This window comes from Ochotona curzoniae, unplaced genomic scaffold (assembly GCF_017591425.1).
Source record: "Ochotona curzoniae isolate NIBS_2020 unplaced genomic scaffold, NIBS_Ocur_1.0 patch359, whole genome shotgun sequence".
Lineage (NCBI taxonomy): Eukaryota > Metazoa > Chordata > Mammalia > Lagomorpha > Ochotonidae > Ochotona > Ochotona curzoniae.
The window spans coordinates 211,993-237,091 of NW_024466927.1; the positions used below are offsets into that span (position 1 = coordinate 211,993).

At 39.4% G+C, this 25,099-nt stretch overlaps 1 protein-coding gene across 6 annotated transcripts in view; it reads right to left on the bottom strand.

Moving 5' to 3' along the window:
- Positions 1-25,099, bottom strand: part of LOC121167276 (lipoma-preferred partner) — a 688,035-nt gene that overhangs the window by 12,987 nt on the left and 649,949 nt on the right. For all 6 annotated transcript variants that reach the window (XM_040996717.1, XM_040996718.1, XM_040996716.1 and 3 more), the window contains one exon: positions 11,041-11,219. In XM_040996717.1, coding sequence (XP_040852651.1) covers positions 11,041-11,219 — 179 coding nt within the window. The remainder of the gene's footprint in view (positions 1-11,040; positions 11,220-25,099) is intronic.

The window sequence follows — 25,099 nt, forward strand, 5'->3', positions numbered from 1 at the left end:
GGCCGGGATGTACACACACACAGCTATTACATGAAATGGTACCCATATAGGATGCTGGTGCATCAAGTGGAAGCTTAAGGTATTCACCATGGCAGTGGCCCTGGGAATATTGGATCTTATTAAATACTTTCTCTGCATCTATTGAGATGATCATATGGTCTTTGTTCTTTGACCTGTTGATGTGACTTACGACCATGGTTGATTTTTGAATATTGACCAATCTGCTTCTCTGGGATAGATCAAATTTGGTCTTGATATATGGTTTATTTAGATATAGTGTGTTTGACATGTTTTGTTAATATTTTGTTGAAATTTTTTGTATATGTTCACCAAGGATATTGTCCAATAGTTTTTTTTTTTTTTCTGTGCTGTCTCTTTGGTTTTGGTATTAGAGTGATGCTGGTCTCATAAGGGAATTTTTAGACTTTCAATATTTTAGAATAGTTTGAAAACTATTAGAGTTGCTTCCTCTTAAAAAGTTTTATAGAATTCAGTAGTAAATCCATCAAGTTCTAAACTTTCCTTTAATGGGAAACTTAATTACTGCTTCATTTTCCTGGATTGTTACAGCTATGTTCTAATTTCCTGTGTCTTCTTGATTTAATCTTGGTAGGTTGAATGTATTAAAAAATTTAAGCATTTCTTGGAGGTTTACCAATCTATTAGCATGTGCATGATGCATTTCTTCTATATTTCTGTGACTATCTATAATGTGTTTTTAGCTCAGAATTTCTGCTTTTTTTTGACAGTATGATTAAATTTTTTATTTTATTCTCAAAACCTAGCTTTTTGTTTATTTGGCATTGTGTTTTAAATTGGAATTTCATTTACTTCTTCTTTTATGTGTATTATTTCTCACCTTCTACTGAATTTTTGTTTTCCTAAGTCCTTGTGCATTATTAGTATCAGATCTTTCTATATATATATTTTAAGTCTAGTATTCACTCTACTAAACTTCCTTCTTAGTACGTTTTGTGCTTTATCCCATGGTTTTATTGTATTTCATTTTCATTTGCCTTAAGGCATTGAATTTTTTAAATTTAATTTATTCAGTGATCCATTGGTCATTCAGTAGTATGTTTTTAATTGTAACAAATCAGTAAATTTTTACTCTGATTTTTAGTTTTATTCATTTGTGGACTTATGTGCTATCAAAGTTTTTAAAGCTACTGAGACTTGACTTGTGGACTAATATATATTCTATCTTAGAAAACTTCTATAATAGGCTAATCCTTCCCATAAGGCACCAGCATCCCAAATGGTTACTGGTTTATGTCCTGGCTGCTCCACCTCTGATCCAGCTGCCTGCTTATGGTTTGGAAAAGTAGCAGAGGATGCCTCAAAGCCTTGGGATCCTGCATTTACATGGGAGACCCGCGACAAGTTCCTGTCTCCTTGCTTCAGATTAGCTCAATTCTGGTGAGTTGAGGAGTGAGCCAGAGGATGTAAGATTTTTCTCTCGTTCCTTCTCCTGATAACTTTGCCTTTCAAATGAGAATATATCTTAAGTGAGTTTTTGAGAAATAAATTCCATGTTCTGATGAGAAGAATATGTATTTGACAGCTGTTGGGTGAAATGTTCTATACATATCTGTTAGGTTCATTTTCTCCACAGTTTGGCCTAACTTTATGTTGATTTTCTGTCAGAATGGTATGTTCGCTCCTTAACAGTGGAGTGTTGAACTCTTCCACTGTCAGTGTATTACAGGCTATCTTTCCTTTGAGGCATAATAAAATTAGCTTTATATATCTGGATGGTCTTATATATACATATATTTATGATTGTATCTTCTTGCTGAAACGATTTATCAATATATAATGTTTCTTTTTACAGTTTTTGATTTAAAGTCTGTTTTATCTGGCATATATAGCTATTCCCACTTATTTTTGCTTCCATTTGCATGGTATGTCTTTTCCCAGCCCTTCATTTTCAAGTGTCTGTTCTTTTTTATGCATGAAGCTGATTATTGTAGAAAGCATTAAGTTGGATATTTTTTTACCCACCAACAAATCTGTATCTTTTGATTGGGGAGTTTACTCTTTTTACCTCCAAGGTTAATACTGATAAAAAGGAGCTAAATCGTGCCATTTTGTTGATTGGTTATTGACTGTATCTTCTCATTAGAATTTGGAACTGTCATGATGCATACTGCTAGTCTTCCATGATTTCTTGTAAGGCAGATTGGGGTGATGATTCTACTCAGTCTTTGTCTATCTGGTAATTCTTTATTTCTCCCTGTCACTTCCTTTTTAAAAAAAAAAAAATATTTAGGGCCCGGCGTGGTGGCGCAAGTGGTTAAAGGTCCTCGCCTTGCACGCCCGGGATCCCATATGGGCGCCGGTTCTAATCCTGGCAGCCCCGCTTCCCTTCCAGCTCCCTGCCTGTGGCCTGGGAAAGCAGTCGAGGACGGCCCAAAGCTTTGGGAACCTGCACCCACGTGGGAGACCCGGAAGAGGCTCCTGGCTTCGGATCGGTGTAGTATCGACCCGTTGTGCTCACTTGGGGAGTGAATCATCGGATGGATGATCTTCCTGTCTGTCTCTCCTCTCTGTATATCTGCCTTTCCAATAACAAAATAATAAAAATAAATCTTCAAAAAAAATATTTATTTCAGTTTTATTGGAAAGTTGGATATACAGAGAGGAGGTTGGACAGAGTGGAAGATCTTCAAATCCTCTGCTTCACTCTACAAGTGGCCACAATAGCTGGAGCTGAGCTGATCTGAAGCCAGGAGCCCAGAGCCTCTTCTGGGTCCCCAACATGGGTGCAGGGTCCCAAGGTGTTGGACCGTCCTCAACTGCTTTCCCAGGTCACAGCAAGCAGCTGAATGGGAAGTGGAGCAGCCGGGATTAGAACTAGTGCCCATATGGGATCCTGGTGCATATAAGGCAAGGACTTTAGCTGCTAGGCTACCACACTGGGCCCTCCCCTTCATTTCTAAGGCATAGCTTTCTTCCATATAATGTCCTTGGCTGAAAGGTTTTTTAAATTTTTTTTTTCTTTCAAGACCTTGAATATCATTCTATACTCTTCTAGCCTACAAGGTTTCTGCTGAGAGGTTTGCTATTAGTCTAATTGGTCTTCCTGAAGGTGACTTTTTTTTCTTACTGTCTTTAGGATTCTCTCCTTGTCATCAACATTCGACAAACTGAATATAATACAATTGAAGATCTTTTGCTTGCAGTCCTTTGAGCTTCCTGTGTCTAGATGTATCTTCCTGTATCTCTTTTAAGACTTGGGAATTTTTCAACTATTTCATTTACTTGTCCTCAGTGACTTTTTTCTTCCTCCTCTCCTTCAGGTTTCACTATAGTACAAAAACTCATTTGCGCTATGGTATCTCATGTCGCATAAGATTTCATCATTCTTTTTAATTCTTTTCTCTGGCTGAGTTACTCCAAAAGTCTTGCCCTACAGGTAAGAGTTCTCTGGTACCTCACTTAATGTCCTTATGTTTATGATTCTGAATGTTTCTCCTAGCATTTTATAGATTTACTGTGGATCAGGATCTATTCCTGAAGAATGACTGTGTTTTCTGGGAAGTGTCAGGTTTTCTTCCTTCTTTGTTTCCTGTGTCCCTGCATTAATGCTTGCATATGTGACATCACAGTCTGTCTCCCCTTCCTCTTGTTCCTAATCCCCTCCCCTTTCCTATTTTTCATGGAGTGGCTTTCACTGGAAGACCTGCTTCTTTGGAAGGAATGGTGTGTATTAATTGTGTTGTTGATTTGGCTTTCAATCTATGGGAGTGGGCTGTGTAACCCTTGGGTAATCGGTGTCAGGGCAGGTAATGAGGATTTATAGGAGTTATTCTTGTCTAGGATGTAATAGTTTATGGAGGTATTAGCATGATTTTCCAGTGGACATGAGCTTCCAAGGCATTATTTTTACTTTCCTGAGAATTGGGTGTCAATCACACTAAGTTTTTTGATGGCTACACCATCTCTCTGGAACACAGTGGAGGACGTCCCATTGTACTGCCAGGTAGACCAGAGTGATACCGAGGCTCATGGCATCAATAGCTCTAACCCTCAGAATTCATACTATAGATAAGTCTTTTCTGAGATGCTGCTACGTGGGTGTGATTCATTCTGAGGGCTTATGGCAAGAGCTCATTCTCAGCACTGGGATATGTTAAGCGTGCTTTGCCTCTTTCCAACAGGGTGAATATAGGTTAAGTGAGAGAGGATGCAATGGCAGGTGCAGGTCTTGAGTACTGCAATGCAAGTAGGCTCTTCTCTATGTCTGGCAGCATATGTTAGGATGACTGAACAATGTAGCACTAATAGTCACAGTCCCCAAGCTGCAGGATATGGAGAGGTCCTTACCCGGGTTGCTCAGGAGAGCTGCAAATTGTTCTGGGAATTCTGGACTGGAAGTTACCAACGTGGAGTAAAAGAATGCAGATATGGCTTTCTATATCCCATAGGTGAGTGTGACTTACTTAATAGCGGGCAGCAGCCACAGTCCCAGTATGGGACACAAATTGGAAACTGTTCCAAGTTCCTATAGGGCATGCAGATTTGATGCTGGGGCTTGCACTGTGCTCTCCCACCAGCCTGGTACCAAGCAGTAACAGCTGTAGAAGGGGCTTTCTTAGGTCTGATCCCCTGTGACTGTGTATCAGTGCCTGTTAGTCACTAGCCCAAAGAACCCACAAGGAACTTGCACAGAGCAAAAGTGTGTAACTCCACGGCTTGTGTTCCAAATTCCCACAGCTGCAGGACTCATAGAGGCTTGCTAGTTGCACCGGAAAGCACCCTTCCTGTCCCTTGGGGTTGCTGGTCATGAATGGGTTGTTTGCCTTCCGCTAAGACAAGAGGAGTTGCTTTAGCAGATTTTCAGGTGTGATGCTTTGGGATGTGGGAGGCAGTGTGGGTTCCTTCTCTGAAGCCAAGTAATAATTTGCATCCCAACTGGTCCTCTAGACTTGATTTAAAGTCACGACTGTGGAAGTGTCCTGTAGTTAGGGCTACCTTGCCATTAGTGGCAGTGGTAGGAGTTGCAGCATTTTCTGTAGGCCTCTTTCTAACAAGTTGGCATCCCTACACACCCCTGCAGGGGAACTGGAGGAGTGGCGCATGGTGGCAGTGGAAAGCATGCTTTGTTCACTAAGGAAGGAGTCAGAGCAGGGATGGTAAGAAGGAAGAGCAAACGTGTCCCTCATATAACATGGAAACATTGCCTTCACCTAAGCTGGGAAACAGGCCTGAACGAGAAACCAAGTACGATAATGAAGGAGACATGAAGAATTTCAATGGTTAGTTGTGGGAAAAGCAAGCTTTGGCACCAAAGCGCACACAGAATGTCAGTGGTTAGATTTTTTGACTGGCTTCTGTCCTGTAAAAAGTCACAAGCAAATGGGAGGGATGGGAGATAAGAAGCAGAATGAACTTATGCACGGAACATTTTTATTAAAGAACTTGTTCAAAATTTCCAGGAGACATAAATCCTTCAGATCACTTGGTTTCTGAGGTGCTTTTCCTCTGTATTTAAAGTCTCTTGCTTCACTGCCTTCTTTGTTCACCAGCCTCATACTTCATGGCAGGTAGAGCTATATTCTGGGTGGTGTGGAGTGGCGTTCATATCAGGGTCTCTGTGCTGTTTGCAGATGCTGGCACTTCCTTAGCCCAGATTTTTCCTCAGCCACTCTGCTCACTTTTAAAATTTTATATCTTTCGGACCCTTCTCCTGGTGTCCCTTGGCCAGGGCGCTGGGACAGGAGCAGTGGGCAGTTGCAGCAGGTGGCAGCAGGCTTTATTTTGTGCTGCTGGCTTTTTAGAGGTTGTGCTGTCTGCACTCCCTGTCAATTTCCTGAAGTGTTCCCTCAGTCTCCTCAGCTCTAATATTTTATAAATAGAACCCTTTTCCTGGCCAGATGGTGTCCCTTGGTTAGCAGCAGCCTGATTTGTGTGTGTCTCTCTCTGCTGATTTTCAGTCTCTGTCTTGCTTGTAGTTCCTGTCACTTCCTTACTGGAGTTTATCGTCCTCAACTGGTGTGAAACTTGTCTCTGGCTGAGGTGGGCGCAGAGCCTCTCATTCAGCCATCTTGATTCTTGCCAATATTTCTCAATATGTCCAACAGTTCCTAACATTTTTTAAAAACTTGTAATAGATTAGTAGGTTGCAAATATAGGCTATGAACCTCGTGGAATTTTCTGGAAGTTGGGGGTGGCATTTGTGAAAGTGTGAAATGGGAGATGAATTGAAATAGACATGGGTAAGAACTGAAGAGATTAAAAATGGTACAACTGTTTTTTTCATAGTAATGGTTTTAAGATTAATGATGTTAAAATTTATTTGTACTCAGACTTAAAAGGAAATGATAGTCATCTAATACTTTGCACAGCACTTTATGGTTGTCAAAGCATTTTCACATACATTATACTCTATATGTACATATTAATTTTCCTGGCAGCACCCAAAAGGCATCTGTATGGCTGTAATCTAAATAAATATGAATTAAGCAGCAGATCAATTGATTGCTGTGAAAGAAAAATTAAAAGGATCATGGTATAACTGGAGCAGTAATCAGAGTCATTATAATTGGTATTTTATGCAAGAAGTTTATATTCAGTGGCAAAAAATATTGCTTCGAACTACCTGATTATTTTTGAATCTGGGTCATTGATAGTTTAATAAGCAGGCTTTTGGAATCAACTGTAAAACTTCTTTTCCTCAATTCTATTGGGACTGTACACTCTGAGGAAGGAAGTATTTTTTGCTTACTATTGTATCCCAAGACGTCTTCCTGCAAACTACCTACTACTTTGGGTAAATTTGATGAAAGAATTTCATCCTATTCTGGTAACAATTATTTGCATATATTTGAGGACAACTAAATTTTAGTTCCCCAAGAACAGGATAGAACTTTGCTTTTTGTCTGAGTCTCTAGAAACAACAATTGAAACTATTATAGAAAGAGGAAATTTGGCTTTTCACTAACAAAGTGAAGTATCTGTCATTTTTTCTTCCTTATGAAAAACAACTAACTTGGGCATTAGGTTTAATCTTAAGGTCCTTCCTATGTGGAAAGACATAAAAGATACTATGGATGAAGAATGATTTTTTCATAGCAATTGGTCTCATTTCCAAGGTCGGAAAAACCAAAGTGACTGCAAAGAATGTGATCCCACAGTTCTCACAGTGTTCCTGGGTCCACCATTCAAGGAACAGTCCCTGTCTTTTGGCTTAGCTCACTGAATGGGCCATAATAATAATAACAAATTTGAAGAAAAAACATTTGATTTCTAATGTTACTATGTATTGTTTGTTATGTGCCAAGTCTTGTAAAGCACTTTACAACTTGGTATTATTTTCTCCTGACAGGAGCATCCCAAGGAAGTACTTTCATTGGTTCATCGTGAGGCTCAGAAAGGGATCATCCTAGTGTATCCTGGCTCATTCCTACAGTCTAGAAAAGGATGACGATTACATAAGTGGATGAAGGTAATATTCCTGGTAAGAAAGCACAGAGAGTGGAATACAGACTCAATACACTAAAAGAAATCAGTCACTTTAGGTTGCACTTCTGAGTTTCATATGAAATTTGAAATACAAAAATAAGCATCAAAGCACAGACTGGATGGAGATGGGGTTCTATGTATTTTTGCATTTGTTCTATTCATTTTATGTGTTCTATATTATTGTAACAATTATTTAAGAAAGCTGCTGTAAAATTTATGCATACATATTTCATTGCTAGCCAGACTGTGATCATGGCTATCTATAGCAAGTTTATAAAATTCTACTAGACATAGAGACACAGAGAAAGAGATATAAATTACAACATAGAGATAGAGATGGGGTGGACAGATCAGAACAGTCTCCTCAGAGATGATGATTGAGCTTGGCCTTTAAAAAGAGCAAGTACTTGAAAAAGTGTTCCACATCAAAATTAGAGAAATGTAAGTCAGAACCACAGTGAGTTATCATTTCATTCCAGTAAATATAGCTGTTTGCAAAAATAGAAAAGATAAAAAGTGCTGGTAAGAATGTGGAAGAAATGAAGCACTTTCATATTAGTGGTGGGCATGCAATTAGTTGCTAAGGACAACAGTATGAAGGTTCTTCAAAAATTAAAAATATAACTATGTTCAGCTCTCCCAATAATCAGTGTCGGAGACACAGAATCAACTGAGTTTATCAATGGATGAAAGAAAGGGCTCATATGTACAATGGAGTATAATTCATAGCAGGATGGAATCCTATAACTTGCAATGTTATAGATAGATTCCAAGATCACAATGTTAAGAGGCCACTTACAGAAAGATAAACATTGCACAATTCTACTCATTTTAGAGTCTAAAAATGCTTGGTTTATAGGCTTAAGATAGACTAGTGATAATCCTGTTGTGGTAACAGTGGTTACCACAGAGCCAGAGAATGCACTCAAGCCAGATTGGTGGATAGGCACAGTGTCACAGCTAGATAGGAGTACAATATGCTTTGCTGTTACAAAAAGGGTGATTGTTATGTAATATAACGAGAATTAGAAGAGGATTTTGATTCCACAAAGAAGTGCTAGATAGTGGATAACCTATGTATCTTGCCTTTATCAATACACAGTGAGTAAAGGTGCACAAGCATCACACTGTGTTCCAGAGACATGCACACTTCTTATTTGTCCATTGGAAAAAAAAAGATGATGACTTATATGAAGTGAGAAAGTGCATGAGCATGTATGTGTTTCTAGGAGCTAAGTTGGCACTCTACAATGACACAAATGGAAGAATTCACATCAAAAGCCTGGAGGACACCAGCCAAGGTTGACCAAAGGTGGAATAGAGGGGATGGCCCATTTGGTCTCAAATTTATGTTTCATGTATCAAAGCCTCCCACTACTCTTTTTTGAAACCTTGCTAATGGACTACCCCCTACATCCTTCCTTGAAGACACTCCTTGTTTTCCACTTAACTCACTCTTAGAATTTTACTTTCTGAAACCTGCTAGGACACTAGGGCCAAGTCACCTCTTCTGATTGCCAGTGCAAGGCCTAACCTGGACCTGCCTCCTGGCATCTGGCCCTTTCTGTAGTGATGTCTGGGTGGAATGTCTGCCTTCCTCTTGGCAAGCTCCTTCCCAACATGGCATCTCTCAGAGACACAGGCAGACAAATGGTTCTCAGCTACTATCAACTCTTAGCACAATCATTGGCACAGAATAGGTTCTTTATCATTGTAAATGAAAGTGAACCCAATAAATAAAATCTTTCCAGAAACCACAATTCAGAAGGAGCAACAACAATACTGACAAGGAAGTTGCTGGTAGTCCTTTGTCTACCTCGCCTTGCAATGTTCAGTCTGCACTAGGCTTTTAGCTGCTTTGTGTTCTGGGAAGTTCAAGGCTCAGAAAGTTCTGTAAAATGTTCTCTTGTTTTCCTCTGAGAAAGGGAGAAATGATCAAAAAGCTTTTCTTGCTATATACCCATCAATCATGCAGACATTATTTTTAAAAAATAATTTATATTCCAACACGCATTGGACTAGCGGTGGGGATAGCTGATGTTTGAATTTTTTTTTCCTCTTGTTACTCAAGTCTGCTTTTTTGGAGCTTTCAGACCCACACACTTATGTCACTAGTCGCAAGTCTCTAATTATGCTCCCCACCCCTATGAAAGATAAATGGCATGGATATAAACTTACATTTGTCAGAATTGATTTCCTGTTTTAATTGAGGGGTATAAGCTATCAGTCTTTTCCAGCAACAGAAACATGTGTGCTCTGATTATATCTATCAGTCTTTCTTGGATTAGTGTTAGTCTAAGAAAAGAGAGAAGCCGTGACAGAAACACACTCCCCTGTTGGTATCTTTTCACTTCCCTTAAATAGATGCAGGTTTTTTTTTATGTGTAATTACAAGCTAAAAATATCAATAACGTGAAGAACAATTTATGCTGTGACTGCCCTTTAAAAGTGAGCTTTTCCTTGTCTAATTCGGGTTGAGAAATTCTGCCTTTTATTTTTTTAGATTTTTAATTCATTCAGTCTCACATCTTCTGAGCTTTTCACTTTTCTTGCTTCCTGGAAGGTGGTCATGAAATTCGTTTTCTAAACATGAGTCTCAGGTCACCCAACTGCTTGTGGAAAGCACCCCCTCGTTGCTGACCATCAACAGAGTGGTGAAAACGTATCCCACAAGGCTGCACATTTGGATGCCATTCCCAGGAAGGTGAGCAATGTGGGCTTCCCCTCATAGGCAGAATGACAAAGTGAAAGGCCAGCACCTAGCATGCCTAAGTTGGAGATCTTTGTGTCAACCATTCATAGACGTGCTCATAACATTCATCTAGCCCTCTAAAAATACACTGCAACTCACTAACTGTCCATATAAAAACAGGCAAAGGACACAACTGTATAATTCTCCAAATGAAAATTCCAACTATCCTAACGGAATGAGGGACATATTTTTCCATACTCATGATACTAGCACCCTACTTTGTATTCCTCCTTTAATAATGGCACAAGACTTTACTAATTCTCTTCATTAGAAAATGGCAAGAGGAAGAAAACATTTGGGTAGGCAGAGAGGCTGGGAAACATGTGAATTTGTCATTGGTGGCATAGGCTGTTTTTGAATGAATGCAAGAGGCCTACAACCGGAAGAGCTTGAGGCTCCCACTTGTTCAGTCAGGGATGTGGAGGTAAGTTCTAGAAAGAACCCTGGGCTGTCCGAGTTGACAGTGCTTCCGCGCAGGGTTTGGTGTGGTGACCAAATTGAAGAGCGCTGAGAAGTTGGGTAATTTTTCAAATGTCACATATCTTATTCATGTTTAGCATAAGATTCTGCCACTTTCACACATGTATATTGGGCAACTGAATCAATGTTTACACAACTAGAACCACACACAGACGTGATGGACAAACCTCAAGGTAGCACTGAGCAGAAGTGAAGCTGGATGTCCACATGCATGTCCTGATATGAATTCCTATCGTGGATGGAAAATCAATAAGGTTGTAATGTTCTGCTATTTCTTGAGAGCCTAGAATGTGGAGCCCAAATCAGGACAGACAGATTTCAAGGGAAAATAGGTTGCTTACTTGTGGAAGTCCTCGATGCAATGAATGAGCCCGCCAGCATCCACAGTAAAGGGGATCCCATCCAGGCTGCGATGGCACATCACGCAGGTGAAGCAGTGAGGGTGATAGGCCTTCCCAGTGGCACGAAGAATACGCTCCATGATGGGCTTGGAGCACACGTTGCACCGTTCCAGCGTGTTCTATGGAGGGAAAGAAAAATGTCATGGTTGGGCTGCAATTCAAGGCAGCTGTGTGGATATCACAAATATGTTTTCAAAACACACTGAACTTGTCATGAATTCTCAGGAATACAGAGTAGTACATATGAGGGGTCCTCAAAAAGTCAGTGGAAACTTGGTGAAAAAAACCATACATGGATTTTCAAATATTTTTGCCCCCATATACATACATATTTTAATTCCATTTCCATCATCTCTTTGAAGTTCACTCAAATCTTTAACAGAAAAAAAAAAAACCTAGACAGGTCAAGTCAAATTACTAAAGTCACCTAGGGTGTGGGTATTAAATCCAGGATTGAGGATTACAATTCTCTGACTTTTACCCTTGTTCATTCCCATGATAGCAAGTGTGATATTGAACATTGCTGTAAGTTTTTGCATTATAAATATTTGTATTAGAACAACTTAATTTTGCCCTTATGAGGTGAACAGTCAGATACATGTAAACAGATGGACACAGTTTTGTTGTAGTAAATTTTGTTTAACTACAATGGATGGTAAGTGAGCCTGAAGTTTAATATCCATGAAGGATATTTCACTGTAGCTCCTAAAAGGTGAGTCATCATTAAAACAGTGAAGTCCCTAAGGTCCCTAATTTTTCAGAGTGGTCTGTCTGGTAACCAAGACCTAGGCATCTCAATATGGAATCTTGGTTATCCAAGTGGTGTTTTAAACTGCTACGTCACATGCTGTCCTAGTGAAAAAGTTCTACCCTTTAAAACACACACCACTGAGTGAGGTGGGACTCAGGATTTCCATCCTTCCTGTGAATTTCATCCTTTTACCAAGCAGAGTAGCTATGTTGCCTGACTCACTGGGTTTCAAACTGGGAAAACCTAGGATGTGGAATGAATAGGGAAAATACAAGCCTGAATGAGATGTGAAAATTAAGGAGCAGCTGCATTCTTACAATGTGAATCTCTAAATGTTTGTGAGGCAAGGTGTGTGTAACTAACTTTCAGATGTGACTTACAGCAATGGCATCAGGATTTCCTACACTGTTTGCCTGTTACTTCCCATAATTTGCTTCCACAGTGACCCCAAATATTTCTAAAACTCGGAGGTGACAAAATACTTTTCCAGGTAACAAGGCTTTACAGCTCTATGATGCACAGACATAAGTGCCTAGGTAGTGTTCAACTCTCTGTCTAGGCTTAGTCTCTAACATGTCAGGGTGTGTCCTTGTGACAAGCATTCACAGTTTTTGTACCTGAACCAATGCCTTACATGACCTGCACTTTGCCATTCTGCCATTTGAAGGTATAGGTCAGAGGCATATACTTGTGAATTTTTTTCTCCATTACGCACTGAGAATGAACTGCCTCTTTCTCTCCCATCCTGAGCATTTTTCTGACAACATTCAGTGTGTACTTCATTAAAATTACATGTGCATATGTTTATTTCTTTGACTCTACTGTAACTTCATCAAGGGAAAGGACCGAGTCTAAAGAATGGATTTTTCTGTCCATATTGCAATAGAATAAAAACATGCTAAGGATAAATACGTGCAAAAGAGTGAATGAAAGAATACTGTTTACATCCCTCCCGCACAGTGCTGGCTTGAATCCCTGACTCTGGAACCCATTCCAAGATGAATTGGTTAATCTATCATCATCATCATCATCTTCCCCTCATAACTGTGGTTGCCCGAGGTTCTGAAATTGCTCAGCATGCTTCTGGTCATAGTCTAAACTCATGGAAACTATTAACCTATTTTCTTGCCCCATTCTGAAGTGGTGAAATTAAAATAGCAGACATGCATAGGATGAGCGTCTGCCAGTGATGACGATGATGGTCTGGTGAAGCAGGGTCCTGCTGCTTTTCCACTGAGATGAGCTGAGCTAATGTGGCTGGAAATTGGTTTCCCGAGCCTTGTGTTTTGCTCCTTCGTGGGTTTAAAAAACTGTTTTAAAGCTAGCCCTGTCATGGAGTTGAACAAACCAGAAAATGCTTAACCAGAAAATGTTTTTGTTTGCAGTGAGGCCTGGCTGCCAGATTCAGCTCATTTACTGAAACGCAGCAGCAGCATAGAAGGTTTAGTCAAGTTTCTCAGGAGAAGAGTTTATGGTCTATGGAGAGTCTGTTCAAAGGACAGGCTAATTTGAACATCTCTGCTGCAAAGGAAAAGGAAGTAAAACATGCCAAGAGTGTGGGACTATTATAAAATGCCCCCGAATCAGGAAATGCATGTTGTAATTTACTGACAGCTTATGTTAGCAAATGATGGAGGAGGACACGCCTTTCAGACTCTGGCCCGCTAGGAACATACAACACTTCCCCTCCTAGAAAACAGAAGCCTTTACAATGTTAGGGAGGCAAGTGCTGGGAACTCCTCTAGCTAGGCTCCCATCTCAGGAGGAGCAGAGACCAGTTAGGTGGAAGTAATGCCCAGTTTTTTTTAATGCCCAGTAATTCACAGAAGGAACAGAGAAATTCATTATGGAGTTGTACAGAGGGGAAATTGTTAGATGAGAAATATGAATTGTCATTTTGGTTTTTATCAATATCCAATGTATATGCCTAGTGTTATGACATAGCACAGTAAGCTACCACCTTCATCAATGGCATCCTATATGGGTATTAGTTTGAATCCTGGCTGTTCCACTTCTGATCTGGCTCCCTGCTAATGTGCCTGGGAAAACAGAGGATGATCTTAGAACTTGGACCTCCCTCTCTAACTCTTCCTTTCAAAAACATAAAAATCTTCAACAAAATCTGCTATATAATTTTTTCCTCTCAAAACCTCAGTTTTCTCAACTGTGAAATGATAATTTCAATTCTGCAATTTTAACACTCTATGATATATCAGAATTAACAGAATAGGGAAAGGTCAACATTTCCATGATCAGAAATATAGAAACAACTGGATAATGCTGTAGTGGTTTGAAGAAAGAACTTGCCTGTTAGAAACCTGGGCTACTACACTGCATAGTCTTCCCAGTTATAATTTGAGAAACTGCTAATCATAGCATTTTAAGTACCACAGATAGAAATCTTTCTGTTTTCTTCCACATGGTTGTTTTCAGGCCTGACAAAAAGATATATACTCACCATATAAATAGTAAGCTTTTCTGAAGTGTTAAATGGTTAATTAAAATGTGGATTTGAAGGATAGAGAAACTATTCAATGTATCTATTCAAATCATTCCTTGCAGGCGGAAATATGGCTTTGATGCTGGACAGGTGGGGACATAGGAGATAGAGCACTTTCCAGCTGAAAAATCTTCCACATCTTTAGAAGTCACCTACCCTGATCCTCCTCTACTGCTCTCCCTACTGGGTCACACAGTCCAGCCTCAATTCTATGCTCTGTGCCAAATCTGTAATAAGGGACATTCTTTGATAAACCAAGATACTTCCCACCTTTTAATTTATTTGGAAAATTCCCATTCATTCTTCAAAAGGAAGTTCAAGTGTCATTCATACTTTCAATAAAATAAGTAACTTATTGCACTGCCACAGGATGGATGACACATGAATACAATGTTCTTAGTGTCTCAAGTGGACCTCCAGGTCCTCCCTCCCTACAAGGAACCATAGTCTGAGGTTTAGTTTGCTAGAAAAGACTCGGCAACAAAGATTAGATGATTGGAGCTGATCAGTGAGTGTCCTTGTCATCACCTGGGGGAGCTTGGGGGATCACCTGGGCAGAAAGAGGAGCTCAGTTATGGCTATAACCAAGACTTTTCTCTGATGGCATTATGGAAAACTAAGCTGGTTTATCCGTGAATGCCATCCTCCTTTGTACTGAAGAATAAAGTCTTACATTCCCTGAATCTGCAATCAGTATTGACTGCTAGGGGAAATCTTGGACCAGCAGGTACCCTTAAAATGAAGGTAATTACCAGGAAGGATTCAACTATAAACTGTTGTGCTTTAGCACTCCCAACAGTCTGGGGAATGAGAACCTTGGTCTCCTAGATTGTCAGAGAAGCACATCACAGCATCTGCAACCCTGACCATCCTTGACCAAGGCCAACATAGTTCACAACACACAGTGGGTAACTGGTAAGCAGCTTGGGGATGGTGGGGGTTGGCCTAAGCTGAATGAATAATCTGTTGATCTTTTGCAGCAGGCATTCTTTGAGGAATTGTTTACAGAAAGTTTTAGGCAGTTACTGCAATGAACTATGATGGTTTAAGTGATAGATATGAGTAGCAGAAACATACAGGCAGGAAATCAGTTGTTGAAGGGCACAAACTTTTCAACACACCTTGACAGGATGGCATCACGTTGTAAATAAAAACAAAGAAGTGAAGACCTGTGTTATAGCATAGCACGTTATGCTTTGCTGCTATCCCAAATGGGTGCTGGCTTGAGTTCTGGCTGCTCCATTTCGAATCCTGTTCCCTGTTAATGCCCATTGCAAAGCAGTAGAAGATCACCCAAGTATTTGGGCTCCTGCATCCATGTGGGAGATCTGGAAAAAGCTCCTGGTTTTAGTATGGCCCAGCCCTGGCTGTTGCAGCCATTTGGGATGGCAACCAGCAGAAGAAAGACCTCTCTCTGTAACCCTATCCTTTCAAATAAATGCTTTTTAAAGGAAGTGACAATAATAATTTAAAAACTTTCACAAACAAAACTTGTACACAAAATTTCAAATGAAACTATTTTCAAATTACATATAAAATCAAGTTTATCATTTATATACTTGAATACTGTGAATATTTCTAACTCGCAGAAGAAGAGTTGGAAGCATTAGATGGATATTAATGAAGTATCTAAGTACCAGAAGCATTAATTGCTAGTTAAGCAATACGGAAAATAGAATATTACTACTTGTAATATCACATGGGAATATAAATGTGTTCATTGTCATGTGTTTTAAATCAAGAAGCTTGTTTGAAGATTCAGACAATAAAACAAGGCATCTAGAGAGTTAGAATACACCCCTTTCCAGTTCCTGAATTGCCAGTCCGGTGAGACTCCCTCTGCTGCACCACATTACAAATCATTCTGTGTTTTAGCACTCACACTTTATATAGCAAATAGAAAGCATTCAAAGAGCTTACAACCTTGAAACCTGTTGAGACCTTAAGAGATTTGTCACCCTGACTCCTACAAGGAAAGATAAAACACTAACTGTTGGGTCCTCAGCCATTTATAGCAGTATGTTGACATAAATTTACGTTCCACAAATACTGGCTAGCTAGTGAATAAACAAACACAGAGTAAGTACTTAACATAAAATGATTTTCTTTAACCATGCATAATAATTTTCTAGCCCAGAGCATCTCAGCTGGCAGACTAAGACAGTGCTTTTCAAGGGTACCATTATTGGGGATGGTCAGGAACTAGGAGAGGTTCCAAAGTCCCTAGGTGGTCATCTTGGATGGACAGAAATCTCATCTACTTCCTCCAGTGTGCTGAATGAATCCCAGACGTTATAACTACAAGTACTGTGGTGTGAAAAAGCTGAGAAGCTTGGTTCAAGTGCAATTTCTTTCAAAAGAATGGCAAAGTGGTACAGTAAAGAGAGAACACAGCTGTGATTCAGGAAATTACTCTTGAAATGCCAATGTTGTTGGCTGAATTTAAGTACACATTTGAGCATTCCTTATCTGAATGGTTGGGATGAAAAGTGCTACAGATTTCAGATTATTTGCTAATTTTGGAATTCCGACAGATAGATAGATAGATATTTATATTGATGTATCTTAGAGTAAGGATCCAAGCCTAAACAAAAGATTCACTTAGGTCTCCTATACACCTTATACATATAGCCTGAAGGTAATTTTATACAATATTCTCTTGAGCCTGTATTGTGATCCATAACATGAAGTCAAAAAGTGATACCTATGCAACACAAAACTGAAAATTCAAAGAATTTCAATTTTTATTTATTTTTTTAAAAATTCACTTTAAACCAACTTTTCATAGGCTTATCTGAAGAGCAAAACCACCTCTTCGGTTAACCTAACACTAGAAATCCTACAGTGGAACAAAACTTTCAACAAGCTGGCAGGAAAAGAGGGAAACAAAGATGCCATCCTTGCCCTTGGAGGCTTCCAACGTGCGGAGAGGGAGACATATCTATAATGACCAATTCAAGCAAAGGGCAGTAGAAATTGTTATTATGGAGGCATGAGTCATGTGTGATGGAAACAGAATAGAACAGCTATTTATGAATGCAGAGAGCAGGCAGGATCCTGGGGGTTCTTGACTCTAGGTAGGATTTGATGTGACAGTTGAAAAAAAGTGCTTTAACATGCTGTGGAATTTTAACATGTTTTAAGATTAATGTATTACAACAAGAGTCTTCACTGCTTAGTCATTCTGAAAAAGAGAGTCTCCGGTAGGCCTGCCTTGAAATAAAACTCATTTCACAGGTAGATCAGTGTAATACAATTTTTGTAAAATTGTGTATTAGCAATGGTGAAGACCAGCTTAACATTGCTTGACATGAGCACCATGTAAGAAACAACTTGACAAAGCTGCACACATTACTGTTCACACAGAATTCAGAAAAGAAACTGCTAAAAGGATTTCCTACTAAAACTATGTAAACTGATTCCAAAGTTAAGAAATACATCCTGACACCATAAGGAAAAATAGCCAACGAAAAGGACAAACTTATTAGGATGATTCGATGATGACATTTTGTCAGAAACTACAATCATATTCTTTACAAAGTAAATTAATTACATTGTTGCATATGCTTACAGATTGGAGTTGGGATTATGATTTGAACTTTAGTCAATCAGAAAAAAATTCCTACTAAAGGCTATTTTTTCTACTTTAAGGCATAAAAGAGAAGTACTCCGTGTCTATGTGAGACTTTACCTTTAAATGCACTGGGTTCTAAAGCACTTCTAGAATGTGTCATAACCCTTGAGACATGTGGGTGATAGAAATAGGTGATATCTAATGAATGTTTGTCAGGCCTTCTTGCCAAGGCCAAAATTAAAAGATAATACAATGCTACTGAGAGTATTTTGAGAGGGAAAAAAATAGAATTCCTTTCCTTGCAACCAAGTCAGAGATTTTCCTTCCTGATATTTTCAAGGACTTACTAACTCAAGAATCTGTCACAAAAGTAGAAGTAGAAGCGACACATTCAGGAGACCCAGATTCAAAAGTCTAGGTGATTTTCTCCACCTTGCTGGCCTTTGGATTCTTCCAAAGATTACAAGATTGAAAATTTGCACATTGCAGTGTTGGGAGGATCAAATATCACATTACATACAAGTACTCGATGGCTGCTATCGAATCAATGTTCATTTTATACAATTCCCTTATGCTATTAGGGATTATGACATACATTGGATTAGCCCTGCATCCCTCGATTATTTTCAAAGTGTTTGTTAATTTCTATAAATTAATATGACACTGAGAGGGTGAAAAGCAGAAGAGAGGGATTTTTCTGTCTTCTGGCTTACACCTCAGAAATCCACAATATCCTGGACCAGGCCAAGGTGAAGCCTGGAGCCTGGAACTCTATCCATCTCCCATGTAGATGGCAGAGAAGGTACAGTAACAGAAAACTGGCTTTGACATGGAGGCAATACTTGGTCCTGTTCGCTGTGCTTTGGGATATGGACATCCCAAGCAGCGGCTGAGCCTACCTCACCACAATATCTGTTCCCTCCTTGATTGTTCAGTTAAGTTAGCATGCATAACTAGTACATTTACATATTTTATTTTCCTTGTCATCAATTATATATTTTATCTGTGTTTTTTTTAAAAAAGATTTTATGTGGATTATTTAAAGATCCTGGAAATAATACTCTGGGATTACTAGTATAACACAAAATGGCTTCTGGCTTCTAGCAGGTTTTCCTACTGCCTGCTGGAAATTTTGTGGAAAAGCAGTTCTTGTATGTAAATATTATGGTCTGGATATACATATTATTTTTCATACAGTAACTTAAAGTCTCTTACATATCCAATGAACAGAGCGTGATATCTTGATGTAAACAAGTCCTTATGGTTTGCTAATTGCACACCATCTGAAATAGAGTTCTTATCCTAATTCTATGCCATTAGACTCTAAATGTGGTTTGCTAAGTTGAAGAACAAAGCTCATTTTTCTGTTCCACACTGTCCTTCAATTACAGGTTTCTCTGATAAATTTCTGTCTAGTTTTCTGATCACCAAGATGTTTATCTCTGCCATCATTATAAATACACAGTCTGGCTGAGCTCAAAAAAATTACTGAATGTATCTAATTAGTCCAATCTCCTCACCTGACACATAAGAATACTACCTTCATGGAAGCCAACTTCTTTAATGTTTTTACTATTCTCTCAGAGAGCAGAACTCAGGACTTTGATGATGTGTATATTCTATGTAATACTCTGCCCTATTTCACGTTGCTTCAGTTTTGGAATACTGAAATATCTCTTTGATGTTCTGATCTTTGTAAATAAGAATATGTCAGAATTAACAATGATTTACATCACTAGTGGAAAGTCATTAGATTGGGCTTTACAAGTGTCGAAGCAAGACTGTCACACACTGCCCGTTTTCTGCCTAAGACTTCAGAGGAACTAATCTTATGCTTAACCAAAGTTAGATGTTTCGGGTGCCCCTGTCCCAATTCCTGCTTTCAGCAACTTGTCAAGAGCTATATTAAGAGATACTCAGACAAGTTCTATTGAGGCACTCACTTCCGACATAGTTGAATTGCATTGCATTTTGAACAAAATTTGTTAAGTCCCTTGGGTGTTTATTTTATGATACATAGAATGGGATAGTAAACATTTTCTCCCCTCTATCAGCACTGGAAGAATAAAATAAACTAAGACATATTGAGAGGTAAACTTAGAAAATATAGAGATGGAGATATTGTTATGATGCTCTATTTAGAGAGAATTACTGTTCCCAATGAGAAGTGATCCCCCTGCCTCAGGTCATCAATTGCTGAGAAATCAACTGAGCCTAATTTCCACTAGTTGTCTTAGTAGGGAAAAGCAGACAATTATAACATTCAGGCAAAAGTGCCCAAAATCTCTTGACTTTGAAGTTTGAAACAAAATACATATTTTCTTTTTAATTTTGATTGTTTTCAATAATTTTTTCTTGTAATGGTTCTCTAGTTTACATATTTGGAACATATAATTGATGCAACAGTTACATGCCATGAATTTAGGTATGAATGGAGAAGTCTGACAGAGTATATAGGTTGCCAGATATACTTAGCTGATTTTTTTTCCTTAAGTATAATCTATATCCCACTAAGGCTCTGATGCCTCTGTCTGTGAGGCATCTCTCAACAATTTTCAATCACACTATCTTTAATTGAGAGAATACAGCAGGTGTTGAAAGGAAAAAAAAAAAAGACTTTATGTGGATCACAGTCTTGACCCGAGCACTGTTTGGTACTGGAATTGTTGAACTAGATGTTTATACAGAACCCATCTGGTTCAGTGACAAAGAGAAATGAAGGGCCAAACTCTCACCTTACCAAGGCCAGCCAGCGACAGTGGGGCCTGTACAAAGCATTTCCTCTCTAAGTCTCAGTTCTTTCACCTGTGAAATGAGGGACTTAAAGTTAATAGATCTCTTGGTCCCTTCAAATTCTGGGTTTGAGGACTGAACAAAAACGTCAATAGGGAAAGGCTCTTTATCTTGTTCACAGCTTCATCTCATTTCTAGAACGATGTCTGTGCACAGAGCGCAATAACTATCTGATTAGTCAAGGGATGATCATTTGGGACCACCCCAAATATTTACTCAGTAGCACCTACTGTTGCAGGTATGCCTGCAGTTTCATCACCATCCCCAGATGGTCTTGCATCACTCACTCTGTTTAAGCAGTGCCCTTTCCTGAGCCAGACTCTCATTACCTTGCATCTTTCATCATTGTTTTTATCACTACCTGGTACCACCTCATGACATTTAGTTGTTGCAGTGCCTATGGTTTATGTCTCACTAGCCTGCTCCAGACATCTCTGTGTTCACAACCTCTGGAGCAAGATATCAGATATAACAGGCCCTAGGTTGAATGAAAAATCAATGCATGCCATGAAATAATCCAGCATCTAAAGTTTCTCCCCATCTTTGGTTTCTTTGATCCTATCTCAATGAGAATGTGTATTTCAACAAAATTAATGCCTCATATTTCTCCCAAAGTATATGAATAATCCAAAGTTAGTAATGCAACATAGTAAGTGGGGTAATGCATCTTGTATTTAATGGTATTATCTACCATGGGTAACTGAACTATCCAGGGGAGGATCTGAAACCAGGCTTAAGAGATGATGTTTTCAACTAGGCATAGACACAGTAATGACTGCCAGCCTGAACAGTTAAGATCAGAATTAAACTACTCTGAATCATCCATTAGACTCAAGCTCTGCAAGCAGAGACTAGAAACGTTCCCAGTACCATTCCACTCATGAGTCAGTTCCCTTCAGAGCTGCCTAAAACTCAGCCTTGCCAAGATGTTTATTTTCTACCTGGCTTTATGAATTGCAATTACTTCCTAAATTATAGCAAGCCACAAATGGTGTAAGCCAAACAACTAAGGTCATGAAAGGTCTCTCCTTGCACTCCAGGGCATGATGGAAAAGCTTGTTTAAACCAAACTTGCTCCTCTTTCAAAAGAAAGGGAAAACTTTAAGCCTCTAACTCCTGGGAGCGGCAACTTGAACAGCCAGGGGGCCACAAGCTAACTTCCATTCTCCAGAGATCACTTGAACAGATTTGGCAATCATTTGGCTTCTGTTGAAAACAAAGCCTTCTAATTTTACTTCTGCCAGTAGAAGACAATAGCTTGAGAAGGCCATCATGACATGCCAAGATCATGGATCAAGACTGCGGTTTCCTTCCCAACAGAGCACTACTAATGTGTGTGCCAAATACTCAGCTCCAGAAGCCATTCAAGAGAAACAAACCTCGTGCAGAGCTCAAAGAGAAGATGGTGAAGTGATCTGGTCCCCTTTAATTGTATCCTGGCTGTAATATTGTCTGACACTAGAAAAAGAATAAATTCATGTTTTTCTTCCTCTTTCTTCCACTTCCAACCCCCCCCCCCCCAATGCCACTCACTAGCCAAATGTGGCTAAGACTAGGTATGAGAGGCCCAGTGAGCATGTTCAGGGTTTCCCATACTGTAACTGCTGAAGGGTGAAAGAGCCATAATCTACAGATATTTTCCCCTTGCTATTGCAAAAGTGTTGTGGACTACCTTTCAGTTGCTCTGGAATGCAAATGTTCCTTCACAGTTTAGCAGTCTTTTTTGGATTTCAGCACAGTGAACTCACACTTTGCTGGATTCCAAGGCCTCCAGAGAACCAGATGGAGGAGAAGAATTGGGAGAAAGAACCTACACTGTTTGAAAAAGGTATGAATTTCTCACTCTGCATTCAGCCAAAAAAAGCTCTGAAAATTAGAAGAGCGAAATCACGTTTGGTTTGTTCAAATGCATGCCATGCTGGAGTTGTTTTTGGTGGGTAAGAAAAAAAATCTGAGATGATTCAGTGGCTTGGAGTCTGTGTTCAGTTTCAGCTAGGAAGCAAAACTTAACAGTATGTTTACTATCAAAGGCAGGGGAGAATGGAGATGTGTAGATGGAAGACATTTTTCCAGAGGATCGTCCTACACGCCTGTGCTGTGGTGCCAGTGACTGATTGCAAATGCCAAACACTTTAATTTGACTCTCAGGGCTCTACAAGTTATCGTCTTATGTTCTTTCCAAGCACCTATTCCGTGTGCCTCCCCCAACTCAGTCTTCACTCTTGTCACCTTTAGCTTTTCCATGCTTTGTATTCTGTGTCTTTGCATGTTTTTCCACCCACTGTCACCTTTCTCTTGAATATGCTTTTTTTTAGAAGTTAAATATCTCCATCTACACTGCCTGAGGAGGGGGTAATATAACCTCTTTTATGAATAATATTTCCTATTCTTCTGTTCATTGCCAGCACTATTTATTACCTTCTTTGTACTATGGGCCTGTATATAGCATTATTAGCTTATATTCAATGGCAAGTTGTAAATTCTAAGGATGAACACTCAAAACTGTTCTGTCAGTGTGATGCTCACCTGCCTTTTATAACTGGGCTTGTCCAGCCCCTGAGACTGCCTATGCCCAGAGGCAGAAGATGCTTTCGGAAGTTGTCCATTCTACTCATAGAATGGTCTAATTGCTACAGAATCCTCATCTAGTTGTATGTACTTTCTATACATCAGCACTACCTCTTCCCCTTTGGGCTGCCCCTTCTATGAAATAGCCCTAAAGAGTACTGAACCTTTTGCTCCACTCCTCGGTCTTTTTATTGGGGAAAGCACCTGAATTGTGCCATCATCCTGGATGGGACGATACTTTCAGGAACTCTTGACCTTCTACACAAAATGTCATTGATGCAGATCGCCTGCTATAGGTAGTCCCAGAGTGTATGGACAAGTGTATGAACAACCAAAATAAATATACCTCTCAGCTTTCTTTTTGCAGTATGAGACTTTTGTTCTATCCATGGAGATGAAAGTATAATGCAGTGTGCTAATAGGCAGGGGTAGGTCCATATGTCCATGGGGACACAGAACAGCTGAATGTTACCACTAAATAGAAGCCACATGCTAAGAATGGAAGAGGAACATCACCAGAAACTGGTCCTTATCTGTCATTGCCTTAGATTATGTACTTCATTTGGTCAGACAGAAGTGGACATTATCTTATTTAATCACTTTTATATTCCAGTGTTTTCACTCCAATGGAACCAAATTTTACTAATATATTCTGTGATTTGAATCAAGTTATTCCCCTTATCTATGTCTCAATATTCTAATAAGAGTAACAAAAAGGTTGAATAAATGGCACTTAAGATCTGTTACTAAATAACATACTGCAAAAAACAAAAACAAACACAAGACCAGATTTCTTTCTTGCCTTGGAACTAAACAGTTCTGATGTTTGCAGAAAAAATCTAATTCTTTGCTTTGGTGAGAACTTTCACAACTTTGTGCATCTGTTTCCCAGCCATTCTCTGATGCACCCTACATTCTAGACCAATCAATTTAGTTGCACTTCTCCAAAGATGTCCTCTCCTCCCTCTCCACCTACCCCTGTACTGTGGATGCTCCTTTCACATCTTTGGTGGACAAACTCCAGACCCCAGCCATACATACTCTTATCTCTGAAGCATTTCCTGAATCATGCCTTCCTGGGCCTAAATGGTTGCTCCCTTTTCATTGACCCATAAAGATATTGCAGATATCCTTTTTGTAAAATATGTATATCTCTACCATATGTTTAAAAGTACATATTTATTTGAAAGGAAGAGTAACAGAGAGGGAGAGACGGAGAGACAAATCAAGATCTTCCATCTGCTGGTTCTCTCCCCAAATGGCAACAATAATTGGGACTGGACTAGGTTGAAGCAGGGGCCGCGGAGTCCTTCTAGGTCACCTACTTTTGTGGAAAGGTTCCAAGTACTTGGATCATCTTTTGCTGCTTATGCAGGTGCATTAGAAGGTAGCTGGATTGGAAGCAGAGCAGTCTGGGATGTTGGTATGGCAGGTAGCAGCTTTGCCTACTGAGTCACAACACCAACCTGTGGCTCCACAATATTCTGAGCTCTTTCAAACGGGACCAAGCCTTAGCTCATCTTTTATATTCCCATCCTAGCATAGCACCTGACACAAACAACAGGAGGTCAATAAATGACAAATGACTAAATAAACCACATTTTTTAAAACAGTTGATATGTTGAACTATATGAGTTTTTACCTGCTTCAGATGATGCTAGACTTCTCAAAGTGGAATTTGATGTTCAAAGGGACAGTCTGGGAGTCTAGGTAATAATTATGCCATTCTCCTTATCTGAGCTCAGCAATAGTCATGAACTTTGTAATCAGATAACACCTCAGCTGAGTCCTAGTCCATCACAGATAGGTTATT